The sequence below is a fragment of the Malurus melanocephalus genome, unplaced genomic scaffold (genome assembly GCF_030028575.1).
Source record: "Malurus melanocephalus ecotype Western Australia unplaced genomic scaffold, MMel_1.1 scaffold_183, whole genome shotgun sequence".
In the NCBI taxonomy this organism is placed as follows: Eukaryota; Metazoa; Chordata; class Aves; order Passeriformes; family Maluridae; genus Malurus; species Malurus melanocephalus.
In genome coordinates, this window is record NW_026623415.1 from 283940 (window position 1) to 306385 (window position 22446).

The following is a 22446-nucleotide window of genomic DNA, read 5'->3' on the forward strand; positions in this document are numbered from 1 at the left end:
GCTAATGTTCAAACTTGGTCTATAGGAAATCCTCCCTTTCTACATAAATCCCTCTGATTCCACATCAGCTTCTAGGACAATTTTTAGAAACTCATTAAAGGAAACAAAGCAATCCTCTATCCTTATCCTTCCTCTTCCCCCAAAACACAGTCCCAACCAAAAATAAAATAAATTTTCTTTCAGGCTACCAATSACTGTGAAGAAATTTAGTATAAATGAAAGATTTTTAAAAACATGCAATGGCTTTTGTAATGCAAAACACAAACTGAGTTCTGAGAGAGACCGAGGTGACCAGGATATCAAAYGCTTGTTTTGCAGGAGTTTTATTTTAAGACTTAACGCTGTTCTGTGCTTGCTTGTTCTCCTCTGTGAACTATCTCYGGGGAAACACCATGTGATTATCACCATCAATATCCTCTACCTTTGCCAAGCTGAAATTCAGGAAATCACCCTTTAAAAGGAATGACTAGCGACAGCAACATTTCAGAAAGGCAAGTAAGCATGGTCAGGGGCTCCTCTGTTTCTTTCACAGTGTTATCTCATCTACACTTATCTTCTTAATTTTTTCACTTTCATTCCATAAGAGGGAAACCAGCCTCAGMCACTCCCCCAGTTTCACATCACAGATTTTTTCTGTTCATTTGCTAAGTGGATCTTCTGCCTGACTCTTTCTGCAGCATGGAAGGTCACCTTGACCAACAACGCTCTTGGGCTCCTCTTCTGACAGAAAGTAGAGTCTATTATTTGGTACAAAACTCAAATTCTAGGCTATGGTTTTTTGGTTTTTTTTTTTTTTTAATGTAAAGCTTTTAAAAAGTTCTGTTGGAAAGCTCTCCTATTTGCATTACAATGTACCAGCAAGAACATCTTATAGCTAAAAAAAGTGTGATTGAGGTAAGTCTAAAATAAGCCCCAAAAGCATCAAAATTATAACTCCTATTGAAATTCTGCCTTTTAAATTAGAGCAAAGGCTACAATACACAGAAAAGGTTGGCACTGATGATGTGGGGTCGCTGCCATTTTCACTTTTCACTTAGCAAAGGTACAGAGAAGTTCTGAGTTCAGAATACACGTCTTGATTCACAATTCCCTCCTCTCCAGAAGGCAGAGAGGCAGTCAAATTCTTTCCTGTTATCAAACACAGGCCAATCCAGATTTCTTCAAAGGCCAGACATGCGCCCCAAACTACTTGTCAACACGTGTGCCTCTAAATATTGCAGGGAATCGCCAAAACAGCCATGTAGAAAAGAGGTTTTGAATGAAGATGTCAAAAATCCTACTCTCCTGACTGAGATCAGCTGGGGTAAGGAGTGCAGTTTTATTGTTGAACCAGCAGAGCCATAATATTTTATGCCAAATGAGGATATGGCTCATAAATTCTATTTAAGCTCTCCATGAGCTGAAGTTACAGGAATTTTCCACGACTATCCAGTATCAGCATCCAAATAAAAGCTCTCAGTGCTATGCCAATAGTCTGCAGTGGYGAAATAATCTGGCTGTGGAGAGAAAATGAAAAAGATAGCTCGATACTTGATCCATCTGTGAAAACAGAATGACACTGCCACAGRTCTCCAGCCACAAGCACACACAAACACACATTGTCTGTACGAAAACACGAATGTCTAGTTGTGTATACATGAAATCACAAACACCAATAAAAGTCACATTGAGCAACCACATTATTTTTAACCACCCTTTGTATGAACTCATTCTCTCTAATTTTTTTAGCATCTCTGTAGCTAATGTAATCCGCCAGTGCTTTCTCTGGGATAAGGAARGTGGTCTGTAACCAAACTAAACATGCAATATATATTTATAATGCTAATCTTTAGGAATTCTAATGCATTTGAATATTTCTGTCAGTAGGTGTTTCAAAAGTTATGCAAACAAAAAATAAATGGACAGCATTAGCAGAAACATATATTTTTGAAGAATTAGTCAGTTCCAGCTGGCTGTGGTGTTTGAACCGAGCTGTGATTAAGATTTCATTAGTAAAAGGGAAAGTGTTAGGAAGGGTAAGGCCAAAATCAACCTGCCTCCACCCATCTGCAAAGCTCCAAACCAGCATGTGACCCCAAGACTGAACCTTAATGCCTGAGTCCAGAGACTGGGCCCCTTGATTCTCTTGAAAATAAGCAACAACATGCTTCATTTATTGACTATAAATGTCAATATGTGAAAACTTGGCTTCTCTTACTTATTCTTTACTGCTATTGTATTCAATCAGAAATTTTCCCTGCACTGTGCCCCATGGGTAACATCTTTATGTTCAACTTGCCTAAAGGTCAAAGAAACCTCTTCGCAGAGATGGCTTCAGGTGGAACAGCTGGAGGCCACGGAGAGAGCTATCAGGAAGGTCCTCTGATAAAACCAACTCAGCTAAAAGCTCTTACATATTCATCCTACCTGCTCCAAAGGTAGCATTTAGAGCTGCTGGGAAGTCTTGAACTCTTGGCTGCTTGGCATATGCTACTTTGTCTGAGAGGGGCTAATGCAGCCTGAGGGCTGTTGCAGTGTCAGTGAGGAYAGCAGAGGGCAAGGAAAGCACAGGGGAAGAGGAATGGGTGCAGAAAAGGATTTTTCCCCATGTCACACCCTCTATTTTTGGCTCTCATGTCAACAGCGAGGAAGCCAAGCAGCAGACAACGAGGGCTGTCAGCTATCAGGCCACTTTTAAACTGGGATAAATCCATGCCATTCTTTGCAAAATGAACAGGGTCACAAGAGGCAAGGGACACGCCTGCATGAATAACCCTCAGAGCCCTCCAGACATGAGTGTGTAAGCACAGCCCTTAGACTGACTGTAGCTCCTACTTAGCCAGATCTTTCTTTSTGGTTAATCATATATTTTTGTACAAATAGGAGGATTCTATATTTACACAGCATAGCAATTTCTTTCACTTCTTAGCAATCGGAGAAAATAGAGATGAAAAAATCCAGTAGTTCATCTCGAATGACTTAATGCCAATACAGGATTACTGCCTATCCCATATTTTCTAATACTTTCCTACCCCAAACACCCATAAGGATTGGGATTTAACTTTGTTTCCTTTAGAAGATTATTCTAATTGAGCAGATACTGGGTATTTTTTCCCTGATACTTGATCTAAGCTTTATTTCACCTCTTATGATGGTAAATCCTTGGTTCTGTGTAAAACCAAAAATAATTCCATTTGTCACTGGCATTTGGGCAGTACTTGGCCCTGGAGGAAATAAATGCACCATCTTCATGGATGCTGCTGTGGATGCTGGGTTAGCTGCTCCCACAACAGCACTTCTCCTCTGTGTTCTCTGCAATATTTGAAATGAATATACTGTRCAATAACACAGCACATTTTCCTCTAAGGTATTGTCAGGAATTTGCCACAAAATAATATTAGTTGCTGTCTGGTGGATACTTGCTCAAGTGATGGTCTAGAAAACAAACTCCCTTCAATCATTTGAGCCATTCACAGCTGAATGGAAATATAAAGGTATCACATCCCTCACATCTCTGCACGAGGCTGAAATCCCTCTGAGAGATCCTGGCAGCGGTACACTGAGCGTTGTGTTTTCATGGTGAGATTATGAGCTTCACTTATGGAGGTACCAGACTTCCAGTTCATAGCACCACAGGATGGTTTGGGTTGGAAGGGTCCTTAAGGATCATCTCATTCCAACCCCCCTGGCATGGGCAGGGTCACCTTTTACTACACCAGGTTGTTCCAAGTTCTTAGCTTAAAACTGATCTTATCCTCTGATTAGTGTCTAATTTCCTACAATGCTACTTTCTCTAGCCCACAATCCTGTGTTCTCTATCTTGAAATCAGTGCTAAAGCCCTATTCATACTTCCTTAGAGATCATTCCAGACTTCTAATTATCCCTTTCAGACATGAGCTTCTTTTTTAGTTCCTTTCTCTGCATTTTCTCTGTGTTTTGGCTTCAGAAGAGAAAATTCCCACTCACTGCAACTTGCAATGGCTGCAAATGGCAATGGGTGAGCATTCCTAGGAAGAATGATCAGTGAATTAATGAGATTTCCTGACACATTGCAAATTCCARTTGCAAGGAAGAAAGGTTCTTATTCTAAGCCCTGCTTGCGTATTCCCCCTCCCGCCASAGCAGATAGACCATCCCTGGGTTACAATGGGGCCAGAGCTGGGATTGACTGCAGACTGCTTTAATGCCACTCTTAATGACAACTTGTGAAGATTAGGAAGTTGTCAGAATCAGATATCAGCAAAAGCTCCAGCCTGCTTTGTGAAGTCAGTCTGAATTAATTAATGGGTAGCTTTCCTTTGATATCGCTTTGATATTTGGCTGCAGCTGGATAAAAATCAACCACAAAGGAAGCGACATTTTGTTTACCACTGCTTAAGACTCTGTTTAACTCAATGTGATTTTTTTTTTCTTTTGCAGTTTTCGCTTTTTTAACTTCCCTGGCACAAGACAATAAAWACAGGCTTTTGCTAATAAATGCAGATATGATGGCATCTTTTTCAGATGATTTCTCTCTGCTCCTGCAGATAGTCRGGCTACCATTTGGTAGCAAAGCCATTACTGATTTCAGCAAAGCTGCAAGGGACTGTTCCAAAAGTGAGACAAATCCTAGCTTTCCCCCCACTCTGGTAGTGCTTTTGCTGTTAAAAGGTGTTTGACATTTTAATTGCAGAATCCTAAAATCATAGAAACGTTTAGGTTGGAGAAGACCTCAAGGACCATCCAGTTTTAACCTCCTGCCATGGGCAGGGATACTTTCCTCTATCCCAGGTCACTCCAAGCCCTGTTCAACCTGGACTTGGACACTTMCAGGGGTGGAGCATCCACAATTTCTCTGGGCAACCTGTGCCAGGGCCTCCCCACCCTCACAGTAAAGAATTTCTTCCTAATGTCTAATCCAAACCTGCTCCCTTTCAGTTTGAAACCTTTCCCTCTTGTCTTATTGATAATATTTGCTGTCTGCTATAGAAGATGCTGAACACTTGCTTCACACACTGACAGCCTAAAACATGAGCTCTGCAACTATATGTCTTCCATGCMTTTTCAGGGTGGAAATTCACAGCCCATTTGAGCATCTCATAAGGTTTTGGATGTCTACCATGAAAATCAGGTGAACGTGCCTGAACCCCAGATTGGTTCTTGCACCCAAATGAATCCCTGGGTATTTCTAGCAGACCCTGCTGGCAAGAGGAGGAAGGATTTCTCTGCACAGCACAGGGGAAGAGCAGACAAAGCAGTGGCTCTTCCAACTAAGCTGCTGAAGATGATAATTTCTTCCAGAGGATGAGCAAGAAATCAATTATCTCTCTGGGTCTGCAAAGAGTGTTTTTAATCAGGGAGAATATGATTGTCCAAAGTGTGTYATTAGAACAGGAGACTCAATCAAGCCACCCAGTTTCACCAGGTTTTTGTAGTATTATGTAGTATTTTGTATTATTATGGGGTTTTTGAGTACCACAGAGAAGACAGAACTTGTGTTTTCTCTCTTGCCATGCACACTGTCCCATTCAGGAGCACGGGGCACCTGCCCAGTGTGGTTCATTACCCAGCTGAGGTGGGAGGAAGATGGCTGGGGATGCCTCAGCTTCCTGCACCACCACAGGAATGCAAACACTAAAAGAGCCAGCACTGCATCCCTTCAACAGCAACGGAGCACAAAGCAGCAGCGCCTGAAGGAAGCAGCACAGCTCACAGGGCTGGACACAACAGCAGGAGGATGCTGAACAAACAATCTCTCTGTTATAAACCTGCCCTAAGGCCCAGGCTCCTYGGTCATAACATAACTCAGACCCACGGGTGCCAAACTCTGCTATCAAGGCAGGTAAATGGCATCCAAGGGCACCTCTAATGATGCTGCTTCCTGATGCCTGCAACACGGTTTATGATTTGCCTTTCTAATTTCACTACTCTAGGAGCAGTCAGACAGCTAGGAAGGCTCCCTGAACTAGTTTTTCATTAGGAAGACAATTTTAATAGCTCATGTCGTGGTGCTAATGAGGCTGACTGAAGCACCTGTACTTTTTGTTCCAGATAAGAGAAAACAGCTAACACCAGCAGGAGGATAAATAGCTGTTTAAGAGAGTGCCTGGGCTATTATCCTTAGCTAAGCATCCCACCTAAATCTTGGTGAGCTTTGCAATACCCTGGAGTATTCCAGTGATGGCTTCTCGATTTTCTTCAGAGATTTCCATTCTGAAGTGCACAGCAAAAGGTTCTCCAAGTCAGTGATTTTTGGGTACCCAGCTTAAAAGTGATATCCTGTGAACTGATCCTCCACCCTCCCTGAGTAAGATGTTCTAAGTTGGACAAAAAAGTCTACAGGGATTTTGCAAAGTGATGACCTCAGCTGGTCAGAGTTATGGAAATCAGAGGTAAATCCTAGTGTCACRAGCCAGAATGGTTTGGCCTTTAGGGGATGGGCCTCACATTAGGGAATTTTTCTGAGGTCAAGCCATTATAACACATTACTTACTTTCCATCCCAATTTTATTATACTGCAAAGCTGTACCAAAAAAAAAAAATCCTTAACTACCCCAAGAATTCTCTAAAAAAGCTAGTGTGCATCTAACTGCTTTTGCAGCTGGGCTAATGTGCTCTTGCTTCCCAGCTGGAAAASCAACAATATGATATGAATTGTCTAGGATCTAACCCAGCTCACTGATGCCCATGCCCTGTGAATCTCTGCACRCTCCTGACACACCACAGGGGCATCACCCCCACCCCGAGTAAGGCAGATCAAGGTTTGGCCAYCTCCTCTCAGAGCTTCAGGTTGGTCAATGGATTTTCCTGCTCTTAGAGAGACTCTTCCAAATGTCTGAAGTTTTTCCAAAGGATAAAATACTGGAGCATGGACTCACACCCAGATATCACAGTACTTGAGTCGTTGCCCTCAGTACCAGGCAACCAAGTACTGTTCCTTGTTTTCTCTCACCTCCACCAGAATTTGATGTTTTCATTCACAGTGGAACAGCTTCAAGAGGAGAAACATTGACCCCAAATCTTAACTGAGTYCAGTGGTGAAGGCTCTGTTAGGTCAATCCAAGTTAAATCCTTTCAATAAACAAGCCAGAGCTGTGTTCTCCTTGCATGCSAGAAAGTTACCCTAATGATGAGGCTGTGAATTTGATGAAGGTGAATTTGACCCTCCATCCCTCAGTGAGAAAAAGGGACAATATAATTATGAACCAAATGTTTTGATCCACTTAGACAAGATCTTTTCACTTGGTTAGTATTCCCCTCTCCCTGTGCCTGCACAACATCCACCGTTCTGCCATTAAGCTGCAAATTCATCTCCTTACACAGATTTCACTGGGTTCCTAAGTCACTTATTTCCATTTTATAAATCCAGGGCAGGTGATCCATTCTGTTTTTTGCATTAATGGTAGTTACAAACTCAACTTGACTACTTGGGTACCTGAACTTAGTGCAAATACTGACTTGTCATTGAAGTGACCTAATCAGTGCAACATTTATTTTTGAGTGGCAAGGGTAGAAGTGGTGTTTTTGCATAATGAAAAAAAACCCACATTTCTTCTGAGCTGGGCAAAGTGTGTCATTTAGAGGGTTCATTTGCATAGTATTGTAAAGGAAGGAATGGGCCCTATTCACTTTCTCAACATCATTCAAYGTCTTATAGCTCACTTCCTAGGAACAGATGCTCCCTGGGAATTCTCCTCTTTCCCATCTGGTTATTTTTATCATTTAAACAGTTCTATACTCTTTGGATCCTTCATTAAACAGCATTTGGCCATACTAGATGAGTACTGAATTAGTTTAATTTGTCATCGTAAATCAATCACTGCAAAGYCTTAACTAACTTAATTGCTCTTTGAATTCCCTTTCTGTTTGTCAAAATCTCTCAAAGTCACTGATATATCATATTCAGGCAATTATTCAAGTCATATTGGATGATTACCTTTTTATTACAGGTAATTTTTACATAATGTTCATAYAGTACTGACAAACCATAAGGCTTAAAACAGAGAAGGGAAGTGGATATTACAACACTAATCCAGGAAGGAGAGTGCCAGGATAGTCATTAGAAAAGAGCTCACAATGTAAAGWAATAACCAGAAATATCTTTGGGGTTTTTTTCTTCTTGTTGGACAAATGGAATTTGATCAGAAAGTGAATGAGGTTTCATAGTGAGTGGCCATGGGTGCCTGCATTTTGAACTAGATTGTTCTGAAGGTGAAATAACCTGCAAAGCCAGTTCTGCACAGCGCTGAAATTTCTCTCCCATGCTGACCCTCAAGCCCCAGGTCCCTGGAGGGGCTGTGGGGCTTCCTTGACAAACCCCACACCGTGGCACGGAGCAAGAACAAGAGTGTTTTACACCAGTGTGAAACCTGAGCTGGCCCACAGGGACAARGGAAGCCCCAGAGCAGCCTGGCATCATGCTGGGGATCATCAGCCTGGGGTAGGGTAGAACTGACCCTACTGAGAACAGGCACCAAAAGAGAAGAATGGCCCAAGCTCTTCTTTAAAAGTCAGGTTTTCATGTTCTACACCCCTAAATGGACCACCCCTAAATGGAGGTTTCCTTACAGCCAGTGCACAACCTTTGGGCAACATTCCCTCTGCACCAGTCCTGCTTACCTATGACGTAAAAAGCATTAAAAAAAACCCAAAAAACCAAAATAGTAATGATTCTTACAATGTAAAAATTAAAAATGTTTCCATCAACAGACAACATCTGGCAAAAAAGAAAGCCATGCATATTTCACAAAAACAGTTCCTACAAACTTCACCTTGCTATTAAAATATAAAGAATTTTCTCCAAATTTTATTCCTTCCTTATTAAATTCTTAGTCAAATCAATTCATACAGCTAATGTCCTAATGTCATTCCAGAACTTCAATACGAAGGATTTGCTGCTACTTGGAACATGTATATCCCACTGGAAATAAGAACCACGATTCTGTTAAAAACCCCATGGTTCTGTTAAAAGCATGGGAGTGCAGAGTYCAGGCTGTTAATTATTTTTGTGACAACCTCAGGTAGAAGGATATATCAAAAAATGTACATAAAGAAAACAAATAACCCTTACCATGTCCAATAAATCAAACTTCAAATGCAGAACAAAGACTCCRAAGAGTTTTAGGCGTAGATTTTACAAAAGGATGCCCATTGATTTCTGACTTCAAATAGCCTCTGCATGACATTAAAGGTGCATTTATGCAGCTATTTGGGTCCAAGAATCCAACCAACATACAGTGCTCTTGTTTTACCTACCTGCACTTAACACTTGCCAGGAAATCCTACCAGATTCAACAGTCAGCAAAACAGAGCACACTGTGTTTTTAAAATAACGCATGTTAAAACTAAAATAAAGAACAAATGTCAGTGCCATGAAGGCAGTTAAAGCAGTCCCTGAAAACAGCTCTTTGAGGTTTGCCCTCTWTACAGAAGCCAATTTTCACTAAGCAGCAAATTAGAGCATAGGGGAACCAAGATTATTACATCTAACTGAAGGTACAGAATAAATTTAGATGGGTGGAATTTATTGGATTACTCTGTTTAGGGAATAGAAGTTAAACACCTCTAACGAAGCCRTGAGATCCTTAATGAAGATGAGACTAGTTAAGGCCTCAGTTCTACATCTCATCCCAAAGAAGCACATTTCCAAGATCATTATTACATTCAAATTGAGGTTTTCCCTTTTCTCCCATCTGCCTTTTAAAACAAAATCCAAATGAACGCTCCAAGAAAACCTTACTCTAAGCTGAATAATATAAACCACATCCCTGTGAGCTATGAGGCTATCAGCAACCTGCTCCCGTGCTATGTTTGAAAAGACACATCTGAAAATTCATGTTGTTCATTTGCAACACATAAAAGCTACTTGTGATGCCAGCACCAAGTAAACAGCAGAGAACTGTCCCCGTTCTGTTGATCTGTATCATACATCATAACAATATGCCTGTATTTCTCAAACACTGCATATCTTCTCCTCTGCCTGGTAGTAATCCTACATAACAAGTGATATCTAAATACATATTTTGGGAAAGATAAAAGCTCCAATATATGACAAGGAATATTATGACTAACAGAGAGATTATATTAATCATGAGTAAAAAAGATGATGTTTGATCCTACTCGTGCAGAAAGTTTTTTAAAATTTTTTTTTTAATCTTTTAAATGAATTTCTATCCTCGGGAAAATGATTAAAACCAGAAAAGCCTTGAGATGTCAGCTGGTGACATGTTTTTCTTCTTTATCTTTCTTTTTTGTTGTTGTTGCTGTGAAAAAAAAAAATCTGAGAGAATACAGCAAAGTGCATCATTAACTTCTTATTAATTTTATAATACAAAGGCAATTCAGTTAAAATAGTAGTGCTGCAACTTTAAATTACAGAACTAGCTTGGTATTTAATGAGAGATTTAGCACAGCGGGGTTTCTGTTAAATTAAGTTGTGCCTTCACATCACAGTGGGAAAACAGGTGTATATTGGTTTAGAATTATGGAAATGTTGACTAATTCCAAGGCTTGTAATCAAACAGCAAGGCACCCTGCAATATTTTCTTCCAAGATTCTGCATTAATCATTTATGTCTGGTCTTATTTTCTTCATGTCCACTAAAAGGGTGCAGCTCAAAGGAGCAGATCAAGGGCTTGAGTTTTCATGTCTCTGTTAAGGATGAGGTCCAGGCAAAAAGCAGAGATAGAGACATAGCACTGCAGTCTTTGCTCAAAAAACCACTTAAATTAAACTGAACATGCAGCCTTGGAAGGGGGATAAATTTCACACCAAAGCCCCACTTTTTTGGGTTCACCGGTGCTGATCCAAAAGCTGCTTAGCGAGCTCCATGGAGCAGGTCTGCATTTAAGAAATGAAGAGAATAAACCCAGAAATAATCCAGACTCTGCCATTTAACAAAGACAGAGCTATTCTCCTCCAAGTCTCTGCAGCAGTGTGGGTTACACCTGAGTGCAGGTAAAACACAGACGAGTTCCAACAGCTGCAGCATCCCTGCAGCCCCCTGCTCCTGCCTCTGCCAGCTTTCCTTACCTTACACTCATAAATCACCTGCCTTTGCCTCGGATTTTCTTCCTGGGCTATTTAAGGATGCCTTTATGTGATGCATGGTGGCATTACAGCAAAAGGGGAAGGCACRGGTTCTTTTGTTTCCAGGAGACACCTTATTACTGAACCTCCCACTGACCATGCCTTGCTCACTGGAAGCAAGATGACTCTTGATGCCCAAATAAAGCTGATCCAAATTCATCCCTTGTAGTGGCTCTGCCAGAAGATTGCTCCCATTTGCTCTGAGACTATTTCACACATGGCCCTACCCACTACAGATTTGGTAAAAGCTGCTTAGCAGGCGAGAAGAACAATACAGAAATTGCTAAAATTCATACAAGGAGAATCCTGCTAACGTGAAGCGTTTCCAGCACGTGTGCCACAACTTTAAAGTGTGCTTAAATGCAGTTATTTTGGGAACACACAGATGCAGCATAACAGTATCCCAATAAATGCTGAATGCCAGTATGCTGCACGTGCAAAATATAGAATCTGTTATACAATATATGCTGAATCACTCTGAAAGACAAGTAGTAGAACTGCACCCAAGTTGCTTCTCTTTACTAGAGGCTTCCCTTTAAAAAAAGTAAGTATAACAGTTTATCTCATAGTAAAATCTAAACATCTGTGGCAGTATCAGGAATATTTTTAAAGCCAAAGCCCCAGAGTCATGGGAATGCAATGTCCACATTTGCTTAAAAGAAAACTTTTTAACCTCACAGCCAGGACAGGAAAAAAACAGCTTGAAAAGATAAGTTTTAAATGGCAAAGAGCTAGAGACAGCTTTAGAAAAAAAACCTGTATTTTTGAACCTTATTTTAAAAACATCAAAAGGTACACTARTATCTTTAACTACAGCCTGCTCATTAGCTGCGCAAAAGTGGKGAGAAAATGATGCCCTGCTCAAGTAGGATGCAATGCAGAGCTGAGCCAGCTTTGCCACCCTTACATGTGGAAATCAGAGCAGGAGTCTGCCCCTCTGAGTCGCCCACTGGGATAAACAAGAACTCTCAAAACACAGCAACCAGCTGGAGGGGCTCAGGGAAGAGCAGAGCAAAGAAAAGGGAGCTGGATTTGTTTAGCCTGGAGAAAACGAGGCTGAGGGGGAACTTTCCAMTCTCTGCAGCTCCCTGAAAGGAGTTTGCAGCCAGGTGAGAGTTGGGTTTTTCCCCCTGGCAACCAGACAGGCCTCAAAATGCACCAGGGGAGGTTCAGGCTGGACATCAGAATGAACTTACTCACTGAAAGGGTGGTCAAGCACAGGCTACTCAGAGAAGTGCAGGTGGAGACATCATCCCTAGATGTGTTCAAAAAATGACTGGATGTGGCCCTCAGTGCTATGGTTTAGTTGGCATTGTGCTTGGACTCGATGACCTTGGAGGTCTTTTCCAACCTTAACGACTCTGTGACTCTCTTATTCTGTGACTCTGTGACTCTGTGATTCGGTGATTCTGTGGCTCTGTGATTCTAAAAGGACCCTGCCTGTTTTTAAGGGGGGTGATGTGCAGATCATGTGGCAGAGTTCAGGGATGCTGCCTGGGCAGGGTGCTGCTCCAGCATTTCAGGATCACCTCCATGCTGCCCAGCCAGCCCACAGAGCCATTTGATCCAGGGCATGATGGCCAGCAATTACCCAGTGAGTTGTTTGGGAGCAACACTCAACTGGGCTTGTCCAAGGGCTCAGCATTTTCTGGCAGYGGGGATGGAAACCAACAACTGGGACTGTAGAGCCAGAGGATGCTGAGATTCAGCCTGAGCTCCAAAGGGTCTCAAAGGGAATTGTGCCTCAGAGCTTTCCCTGCTCTCTGGACGATGGCACATGCTAAAATGCTGAGACTCTCAGGGAGTCTTGACACTTGCAAGGTCTTGACACTGCCCCTTGCAAGGCCCAGCTGCTGGAAAACATCACTTGAAGTGTCACAGTTTTCTTTTTTATTTTCCTGTGGCTGGCCTTCCTCTGCAGATTTCCTACCACCATTCCCAGCATTTTCACTTGCAAGTGACAGAGGACTCCAGCTTTACCTCGGTGAATGAGCGGGGCTCACAGGTAATGTCCAACACACCTCTCTATGCTGGTCATTTCCATGACACATGAGGTGGYTTTCCTAACAGGAAATCACTTGCATGAAGTGAACTAGGCAGATATGATTTTTCAAACATAGTGTCCAATTTCACATACAGCACTTAGGAACTGAAGGAGACATTGGCCATATAACTGCCAGTCCAGTCAAGGCCCTATTTACTTACACTGTGTATTTATTTATTTTTATATCTAAAACATAAAACATAAAACACTAAAAACATACACTTGAATGCTTCTCCTRCATCAAGAGGGAATATRCCTCCATCCTTCATATTTTTTCTYTTCCATCCTCAAAGTATTTGGCTAYGTTCAGCAGAAAAAATSAAAGTAGTGGTACAAGAAGATTTCACAGTTAAGACATGCAATTACCAGTGATATCCTTCTCTCTAGCCCTGTAATTTAAATATAAAATACCACAGGAAAACACAAGATACAGTTTGTACAACAYAACCACAGCTGTTCTGAACTCTGGTGTTGGTGGGAGCAGGGGGTGAGGAGAGATGATGTGAAGGGACAGGATGACTCTGTGCAAGCAGCTACACACTCCACAACAGCCTGAGATGTGCAGCCAGGGCATTTAGATTGTTTAGAAAACATGTGGATAAAGGCTGCATTTAACAAAGTTGGCCGTGTCTTGTCTTCTCCTCTTCTCTCCCTTTTCAAACATGAAAGGGAGAGAAGAGGAGAAGCCCCACATGAAGCCCCGGTGGTGCAGTGGTTTTGTGCCGTATGTTTTCTCCCCTCCCTCTCTCCCTCCCTCWCCCTTTAAAYACATTTTAATAAAGGATCCACACTGCACTTTGGCCACTGCCTCTGGTCAGCAGGAATCAGTGCTATTTCCAACCAAGGGACTTTCTAGAGAACAACAACTGCCTTTGGACATGATGCTGTTGCTACAGGACTGGCACCAATACAGGACACACATCAGCTTAGCCACCCTCCTGGCAAGAGATCAAGGTCATTTGGGGCACCAAACAGCATTGAGAGCAAACGGGTTATTTTCCTGGCAATAAAATAATTAGGATCAAAAAGTAAATGTACTCACCCCAGGTAAAGTTTTAATATTGTGCAGTGCATTCTGTGCCTCAAGAGCAGCTTTTCTTGTATAAAATGTTACGAAACAACAACCTATAGAGAGAAATAAAAAGCTTTCAGAAATTAGTGAGTATGATTTGTGAGAGTACAATAGGGAGGGAGAAAAATCAGTGGTTGAACAACACATTATGAGAGCTGGAAATGTGAATTATCCCGAGGCGCCTGAATGACATGAATAAAAGAAACCTTGTGYGGTTTAAAATAAAAAAGTTCCCCCCTGTGCATTGCATCTATAGCACACCTACACTGTAAGGGAACTGTAATCACTTAGAAATTGTTAACCAAAATCCAATTGGCTTTGTACATTGTAAATAAGGTTATATTTTTCTGAAGGCTCCCCATTATACTTTGAATATAAGCAACATGGCAAGCTCAAGCAGCAGGAATTCATTGTTACACCCCAAGCAGAAAATCAGGCTAAAGCAGGGCCTTATTTAAAGGGCCTTACACAAAAGGTTGGTTCTCCTCTTTCTTTGAAACCAGGCAGGACTGGAGGTAGGACACTCATCTCAGTTTCAAGAATGAAAAAACTGCTACAGGTGAATTCACCACTGCTGGGATAGCGGATGGTTGGCAGCATTGAGGGAGGCTTTGATCCCCCTGCATTTGCCTGATTTTCAGCCAAGTAGTGTTTTTAGTTGCCTTGATCCTGGAGTTTCCCTTGTGACAGCATGGTCCAGCCAGGTGGTCAGTGGTACCAAACACGGGTTGCTGTCACTTTTTCCACTGCAAACASGTGAAACAGCTTTGGCTGAGCACACACAACCCAGGCAGCTCAACACCAGCCACAGGGAGAGCTCAGGGCTCACAGGCAAATCCTCAGGGAACAGCTACAACATCACAGGCATGGGACAAAAAGCAAGGACCAGGGTTTGCCCCATGGCAGAGAAGTCTTCTCCTTGCAGATGAGATGTTTGCTGCAGATGGGGTGTTTGGTGACCCAGCTGCCWTGGGGAGAGGGAAAATATTCCGGGTAATGCTGCTTGGGGGGCAGAAGTGGCTACTGAAGTAAAAACCTCCTGCATKATGCAGGTTTTACTGATGAATCAGAAAACAATTCTATTCTCTTAATCACAGCCAGAGATTTGTTACAACTCCAGAGAAATGTCAAAACCAATCAGTAAATAAAAGAAACCCCGGCTCATGAGCCTCGGTGCTCCCTTGGAGCGTGACACAGATAAAATAATCTGTGCTTCAGGCAGTGAGCAAAGATGATGACTGTATCAGCTCCCAAATGCTGGCCAAGGTGAAACAGCCCAGCCCACCTGACATTCCTGCTGGTGCTCAGCCCTGCAGCATCCCCCAAACAGCAAGGGACACAAGGAGAGGGTGTGCACAGCAGCACACAGTAAACAGCACAAAGAACCGTGTGCAGGTGGCCCAKACCACACTTTGGAAGGAAGGGCTGAATCCAGAACAGCCCCTCTGCTGCCCCTGGCTTGGCTCAAGCTCTGCATGGCACTGGGAATGCTCCCCTTGGCTCGGCAGCCAGGCTGGTGACAACCATTACCTCTACACCGAGCAAAGGTGACCGTGTATTCCCAGCTGGAACACAGCAAGTTTATCCCAAGCACAGAAAATCACTTGCAAGACATGGGCAGGAAGGTAATGCAGACTTAACACAGCTGGGAGGAATGTTTTTCATACTGCCAACAGGTTCTTTAAAATTTCACACGTTATGATGGAGATGGTTTAATAATTATTTCAGGAAACRGAACATTGTTCGCAGGGATATGTGCTACAGACAGACACAGCCTGTTAAGGTTTTTGTTTCCTGTGAGTGCTTCTAAACCTGTCTAGAACCCATACAATTTTCCACTGGAAAATTCTGGAAATTTAAATTATTTTACCCCAGATGAAAATGAAAAAAAAAAAAATCCAAGTTTGTGACATTTAATAGTRCGACTTTGTGACAACATTGCAATATTTTTCTATGTCCTGCCAKCTGCCCCAAGTCTATCTTCTATTGTTTCTTTATTTGGTTTATTAGCTTTTTAATATAAAGTTTTTTCACCAGGAGAGAGGATTCAGAGGGGRAAATATCAAACTGTAATCAGAACTTTGCAATTGCCATGTCCTTTTCCATGGGCCCRAAGAGTTTCATTTTAGATTTCAGCTCTGTGGGTTCATTCCGATAAGGAGAAATTTGAAATCTATTGGTTTATCATTCTTGGCAACACTTGAAAGAACTACACTTGAAAGATGAATATGCTGTGAAATACCCTTTAACTGGTCATTTTTSGGAAGTAATAGCTCAGGAGAGAAAAATGTTTCTGTGAATGAGACCTGGAAGAAACAGTAGCTTAATGGGAAACGTGCAGATGTTTCAGGCAGGTCATCAGACCCTGACAAAAATAGAGACTTCTGAAAAAAGCTGACACAGACTTTCAGACTGACACATCTGAAAATGCACACAGATAATTTTTTTTCTCTGGAAACATTTGGCTTGTATCTTCTTAAATAAAACAAACCCCACAACAAGAGCTGGCTTGCTGTGGTTTGAGGGGGGCAAGGACACCCACTCACGGACACCTGAATTTGAAAGTATCTGCTACAGAGGTCAGGGCTGGACTCAAAAAAGAAAATAAGAGAACAGAGAGGAAAAGAAAAGGCACGTGGTCCCCAAGGAAATGCTGTAGCTCAGCCTATGGATTTTCCAGAGGTGCTGCAGCCATGTTACACAAACTGCATTGAAGATGCCTCCAGAGTAAAATCCTTTTGGGTCAGTACATAGAAAAAAGTACCTAATTCAGTCTTTTCTGCAGGAATATTGGAGGGGAAGAAGTCTGTATTAAAGGACAGAGCTAATCTGTGCTTTAGGACTGGTAGCTGTCCRTTGCTGAAATTGCCAAACAAGTGGCCCAGCTGGAAAAGAAAAAGTATGTTTCCTACTGAAAGAAAAAACACAACCCTCCCCTTCAGGCCCCTTGCACGTATAATCTCTGCTTCATCACCAAACAAACTCGACAGCAGCTTGAACCACAACTGGACTTTTCTGACATCCAAATAACTCAAAGCCTGRCAGTGATAACCTCTCCCCTCCCAGTCAGGACAACTTAAAAGGTGAATTGGTTTGTGGCCACGGTTCTGCTGATCCTCAGCAGCCTGAAACACAGCCCAGTTTAACTCCACGTGGGTGGGTGTACTCCTGCCCACAGGCACTGGAGCTCGTGCTGCCAGTCAGTGCCTCCAAAGCAGCAGATCTCCCGCGCTCTGCTAAGCTGGTTGTGCTCTACTTGGAACAGCATTTACTACGGCGTGAGGCATCGCTTCTTTGTACCTTGAAAAAAAAAAAAATTGCTGAATGAATCATGCAGATCCCTACAGTCCCTTAAGGACATCRGCAACAACTTCATGGCTATCCTGCCAGATGCTTGAACAGACTGAATAAAACCTGCCACTCCGTGCTGCTCGGCGTTYAACGGCAACAAATGGGATCCCTGAGAAACAGCAGCAGAAAACGGCCCCGCTTCTCCAGGCGTCTGACGAGCAAACGCTGTGCAGCGGACACTACAATGCTCAGCTTCAACACCTCATTAAAAAAAGGGAAAAGATCTCTTACTTCAGCTTGTTTTCACTCTCCCTCTCTTCTCCCCCCCCTCCCCCTTCCCCTTTTTGTTTTTCTTTTTTTCAAAGGAAATTTAGTGCCAGAGAAAGACCTCAAGGTCCCAGCCATTGGGAGAGAGTTGACACATTCAATTCTCCATGACACATTCAATTCACAAGCCCTTGCTCAGGCTGCCAAAGGCACCAATTAGCACCAGTGGTGGAGATTTTATTTATTTAATTTCCACAGAAACCTGTTTAGCAAGACAGTGACAGGGACAAACAGCCTCGTGTATGGCTAGAAACAGCTTTACGTGAGTCACTGTCAAAGATGGCAGCAATGGATTACAGGGGAACCAAGCCAGGGRTTCACTGAAGCCGTCATTTAGAAGTGAGGAATGGGAAAAAGAAGAGCAAGTGGTGAGGGCACACCACTCTAGCCATGATTTTCTGCTGGCAGCAAATTTTGGTTTCTGGAAGACATTGTGGAATTACAACAAATTGCAGTTTTCACCATCAAACTTCCAGAAATGCCATTGCTCCTGTAAACAAGAGGATTTTTTCAAAGAGCTGYTCGTGACCCCATGCAATGGGGTTCCTCTCTCCATGTGACTTCTTCTCTATGGCCCAAATTTACCTCCCAGCAGAGCAGTCAGGGCTTTGTTAGGCTGCAGCATCCAGCCCTATGACATCTCCAGGAGCTCCACCATGCCATTATTTTTGCCACTTTCTCCCAATTCAAACGCAGACTAATTATGCCACGAGAGCTGTCTGCATTCCTAATTTTGAACAACTGACAAAGGGAAGCTCTCCTCCACTTGAAGACATGGCTTACTCCATCCTCGTTGGCATTTAACGGCACTGGGATCTGTGTAAGAGGCTTAATCTCTCAGCCAGGATTTCATGCCTGAATGAATACAGCAACCTCCATCTTGCTTCGGGTGAGAAAAMGTCTTTTACAGCTCCCTAAACCGAATAGACAATTCCTGTGTTAAAGTTACCAGGAATTACATGTGTGCATCAACATGAGAAAATAACCCTTGGATGTGGACAGGCATTAAAACATGCTCTGCAAGATTCTCTGAGGTTTTTATTTGCTTGAAGGAAAATATTCTGCAGTCTCCCAGGCCTGAAAATTTAACTTTTGGGAATTAAAAGAGAAAAGATACAGGAGGGGAAAAAAAACCCGCCAAACCCAACCTATATTTGTTGGTCTGATTTATTAGTTTCTTTAGTTTTCAACTGTCAAAATTTGTCAGTTTGGATCTCTCCTGTGCTGTGCATATTATCACCTGCTGCCAGTATCTGAACCCTAACCATGGGGTATAGAAATACAAGAGCTTATCAGGGAGCCTGCAAAGCCTGCAACAACTTAAAAGTATGAAATTTGCTTTACCTTCTAGACTAATAAAATAAACACTTCAAAACAGCTATAATGATTATCTGATGATTGAACTCTGTATTCTTTTAGCAAGTAATGGAATCCTGGCAGACAAATTCAATTCAAAATACATTCACATKCAGGACATCAACAAAGTCATCATGTTGTGAATTGAAAATTCCTTTAAAGGCTGCGTTTGAATTCTAAGGGGCTGACAGATCAAGGGACTGAAGGCCCTGGAAGGCTAAATGAGTGAAGTCCTGCTATGTTTCTTTCTTTCTGTGAATGAAGCTCACTTTTGTGTGTGCATTTGCAAGCAGAACAGGTGCTGGCTTCATGCAAGCCCAGAATCTCAATGGGGACAGTTGCTTCTTGTCAATCCAGCACAGTTCAAGCTAGTTTAAGTTAAGGAGGATTTCTTTTTCTTGTTGGTTTTTTTTTTTTTCCCCCACTTCAAATGTTTCTCTCCTGATTTCCACATTCACTCATCCRCTACCAAAATTTAAACGCTACACTAATACAGGGCAGCCTTTAACGAGGTCCCTTGAATTCCAACCGTCCACTTGAACTCTGGAATACGTGCTCTGCAAATCCCAAAAAGCTGCCTGAACAGTACGATTTGCAACCAAGCACACCATGACCTGTAATGTCATTTTCCAAAAGCCAATAAAGACATTAAAAGTTGTTTTCCACTAAAGCTGCTGAGGAGACCTGCCACCACAAGGAGTTCAGGGGCGTGGTTGGGCAATGAGACTTTTGTAACTTTTGCTGCAGTGCAGTGGGAGCCTTGCCTGGCATTTCCTCTGYGCTACAGATGTGAGTGCCATTAGCTACCCTGCACTGAAGACACTGCTCTAGTACCAGGAGAAGTGTCTCAAGTCTTAGAGATTTTGATTGGGTCATTCCATACAAAACCAGAGGAAAACCTTCAGCTGCCTGAGTAGCAGACACAGCCATTCCTGACAAAGGAACCCAGAAATAAAAATCCAGCTATTTTTGAAACTCTGCTTACCAGAAAAAGAAGGTTGCTAAGGCAGRGAATGTGTTTTGATTCCTACCTGCAGCATCCTCACACTCTATTGTATACGGAGTCACGGGAGAGTACGACGGAAGAGATTCGCTCCTGAAGCAATCCCTGCTAGAATTGCCGAATACAGCAGAAATCAACCTTTAACGATGCCGCCTCCCAATTAGCTCAGGTTTGCTAATAGTTTGATATAATTGGCACCCTGATGGAAACCGTATTACCAGTCCTGTCACCAGCCAGGAAACCGCATTGCCRCTCTAATGACAGCACACATTATAGCGATGCCACTTCTAATATTAATACATTAGCTGAACATAGGCTCACATGTGAGAAGGATTCTCAGCTGGGAYGTGCCAAATTCCACCCTGTGCTCTATTTTTCCTCCTGGTTGGCACACTCAGGGTGGCAGTGCCCCAGCCCCGGAGTGTCCCACGTCGTGCTGCTCATGTTCGAGCACAAATGCTCTGGGCCGGTAACAGCCCCGTAAATGGCCACTGAAAAATGATCCCATGGAGCTCAATTCTTTCTCTCCATGCCTTGCAAGTTATGACGGCCTTTCTGTTAATTGGCCACAAGTCCTAGTTTGCTGTCAGCCTTCAGCTGCACCGGGGMGCTCTTTTGGAGGAGTCGCACTCTGTCATTCCCATACCCTTGTGAATACAAATGCTCTCTATAAATGTCCTCTGCCTACAAAATGGAAGGGTTTTTTTTCTTTTTTTCTTCTTTTTTTTTTTCCTTGTTTTTTTTTTTTTTTTTTTTTTTTTTTTTTTTTTCCTTTTTTTTGACCTAGATTAAATTTGCTGCATTTTCAAGCCTTTTGGGAAAGCAACTAAGAACTAATAAGCACCAGTTCATGTGCCACAACACTTCCCTACCCATTATTATGTAAATTTTGACTAAAGTGCGACACAGATAGAAAAGATATCAAGGGCAAAATTGCCAGAATCTACTTTTCTTGCTCTCTGAAATAAGCCACTTATATTAAACAGTTTTAAATAGCTAATAGCTGTACAAGTATCTGAAGAATTTCAATGTACAATTTTTCTTACAGGACAATGACAGCTTTTGCAAATTCCTGAACTCTCCTGCTGCCTGTGTAATGGCTGGGAAGAGAGAAGCCAGCACACCGGAACTCTGTTTTATTTCTGAAAGAAGGGGCCAACTTCCACACCTGCAGCTTGGCAATACTCATGTGATATCTGCAGTAGATGGTGATAAAGGAATGAAAAAAAGCAAACGCAGAATTAAATTCTATACATGGTGGCAGGGTAAATAAATACACACAAATCAGGTTTATGGCATCAAGGCAATTTTATGTCATTACAAACTAATCTGTCCCTAAAGGAGTCATTCCTGCATGCTGGGATGGAAGCTGAGTTTTATTGGTCTGGCCTGAGTAGTGGATGAGAGACATTGCAGCAGAAACTCAGCAAGTGCTGAGAAGACAGAGCTGAGCTGTCAGTGGCACTGAACCCATCAGTGCTGTATCAACGCCCTGATCTGCAGGGGGATGGGAACACTGGAAACAAATACTGAAAACCCAGGCTGGCAAAAGAGGACCAGCCCTTCCAAGCACCCTCCCAGTGTAAATCCCTCGGGAGAGTCACTGAGATGGATGGTTGTCCATCAAACCAGCAGCCCGGTGCCGCCCGTCGAGCTTGGTCCGTTCACATCTCCGGATTTCGGGGGTGGAGAGTATTTGGGACATGACACATCACTCCATATGGCTTACAACAAAAACTGCTTGTCAGAGCTTTTGGACAAGAAATTCTCAACTAAGTAGGACAGCAGGGGAAGAGGGTGGGGAAATGGCATTCCAGTCTCTAGCTCTGTGAGAGGTGTCCCATGGGAGGTTACTGCACTTCCCACTTGTGAAATATAGAAAAGAACATACATAAAATACAAKAATTYTTTTTTTTTTAAATTGGAAATAGTTTTAAAMAAGGCCATTCACTATGTACATATATTGTATCAAGAAAGAAATCTTGAATCTGGGGGAACATCGAAATAAAACCACAAAAAATGAAAATACAAATAATTATTTATTTCTTATGCTGCCTTCTCATCATTTCCCCTTTACCTTTCCTTTCTTCTTTTCCTTCTTATTCTTGCACTAATACTCCTTAATCTTTAATTCACTTTCTTCTTCCCTCAAATTCTTACTCTTTTCTTCCCAGCAGATGGTTATTGTTTCCCTTTCCTTTGGCCAGGTAACAATGACTGACTTGAGTTTGCTGGCTTTAAAATGAATTAATATGCCCTCTGTGCAAGTTAACCCCTAAATTTGACCATCTGCTAAACACATCTTC

At 42.4% G+C, this 22446-nt stretch overlaps 1 protein-coding gene across 11 annotated transcripts in view; it reads right to left on the reverse strand.

The window, feature by feature from the left end:
* CELF2 (CUGBP Elav-like family member 2) overlaps positions 1-22446 on the reverse strand; it is a 301179-nt gene that overhangs the window by 80367 nt on the left and 198366 nt on the right. For all 11 annotated transcript variants that reach the window (XM_057373031.1, XM_057373032.1, XM_057373022.1 and 8 more), the window contains exon 3: positions 14134-14216. In XM_057373031.1, coding sequence (XP_057229014.1) covers positions 14134-14216 — 83 coding nt within the window. The remainder of the gene's footprint in view (positions 1-14133; positions 14217-22446) is intronic.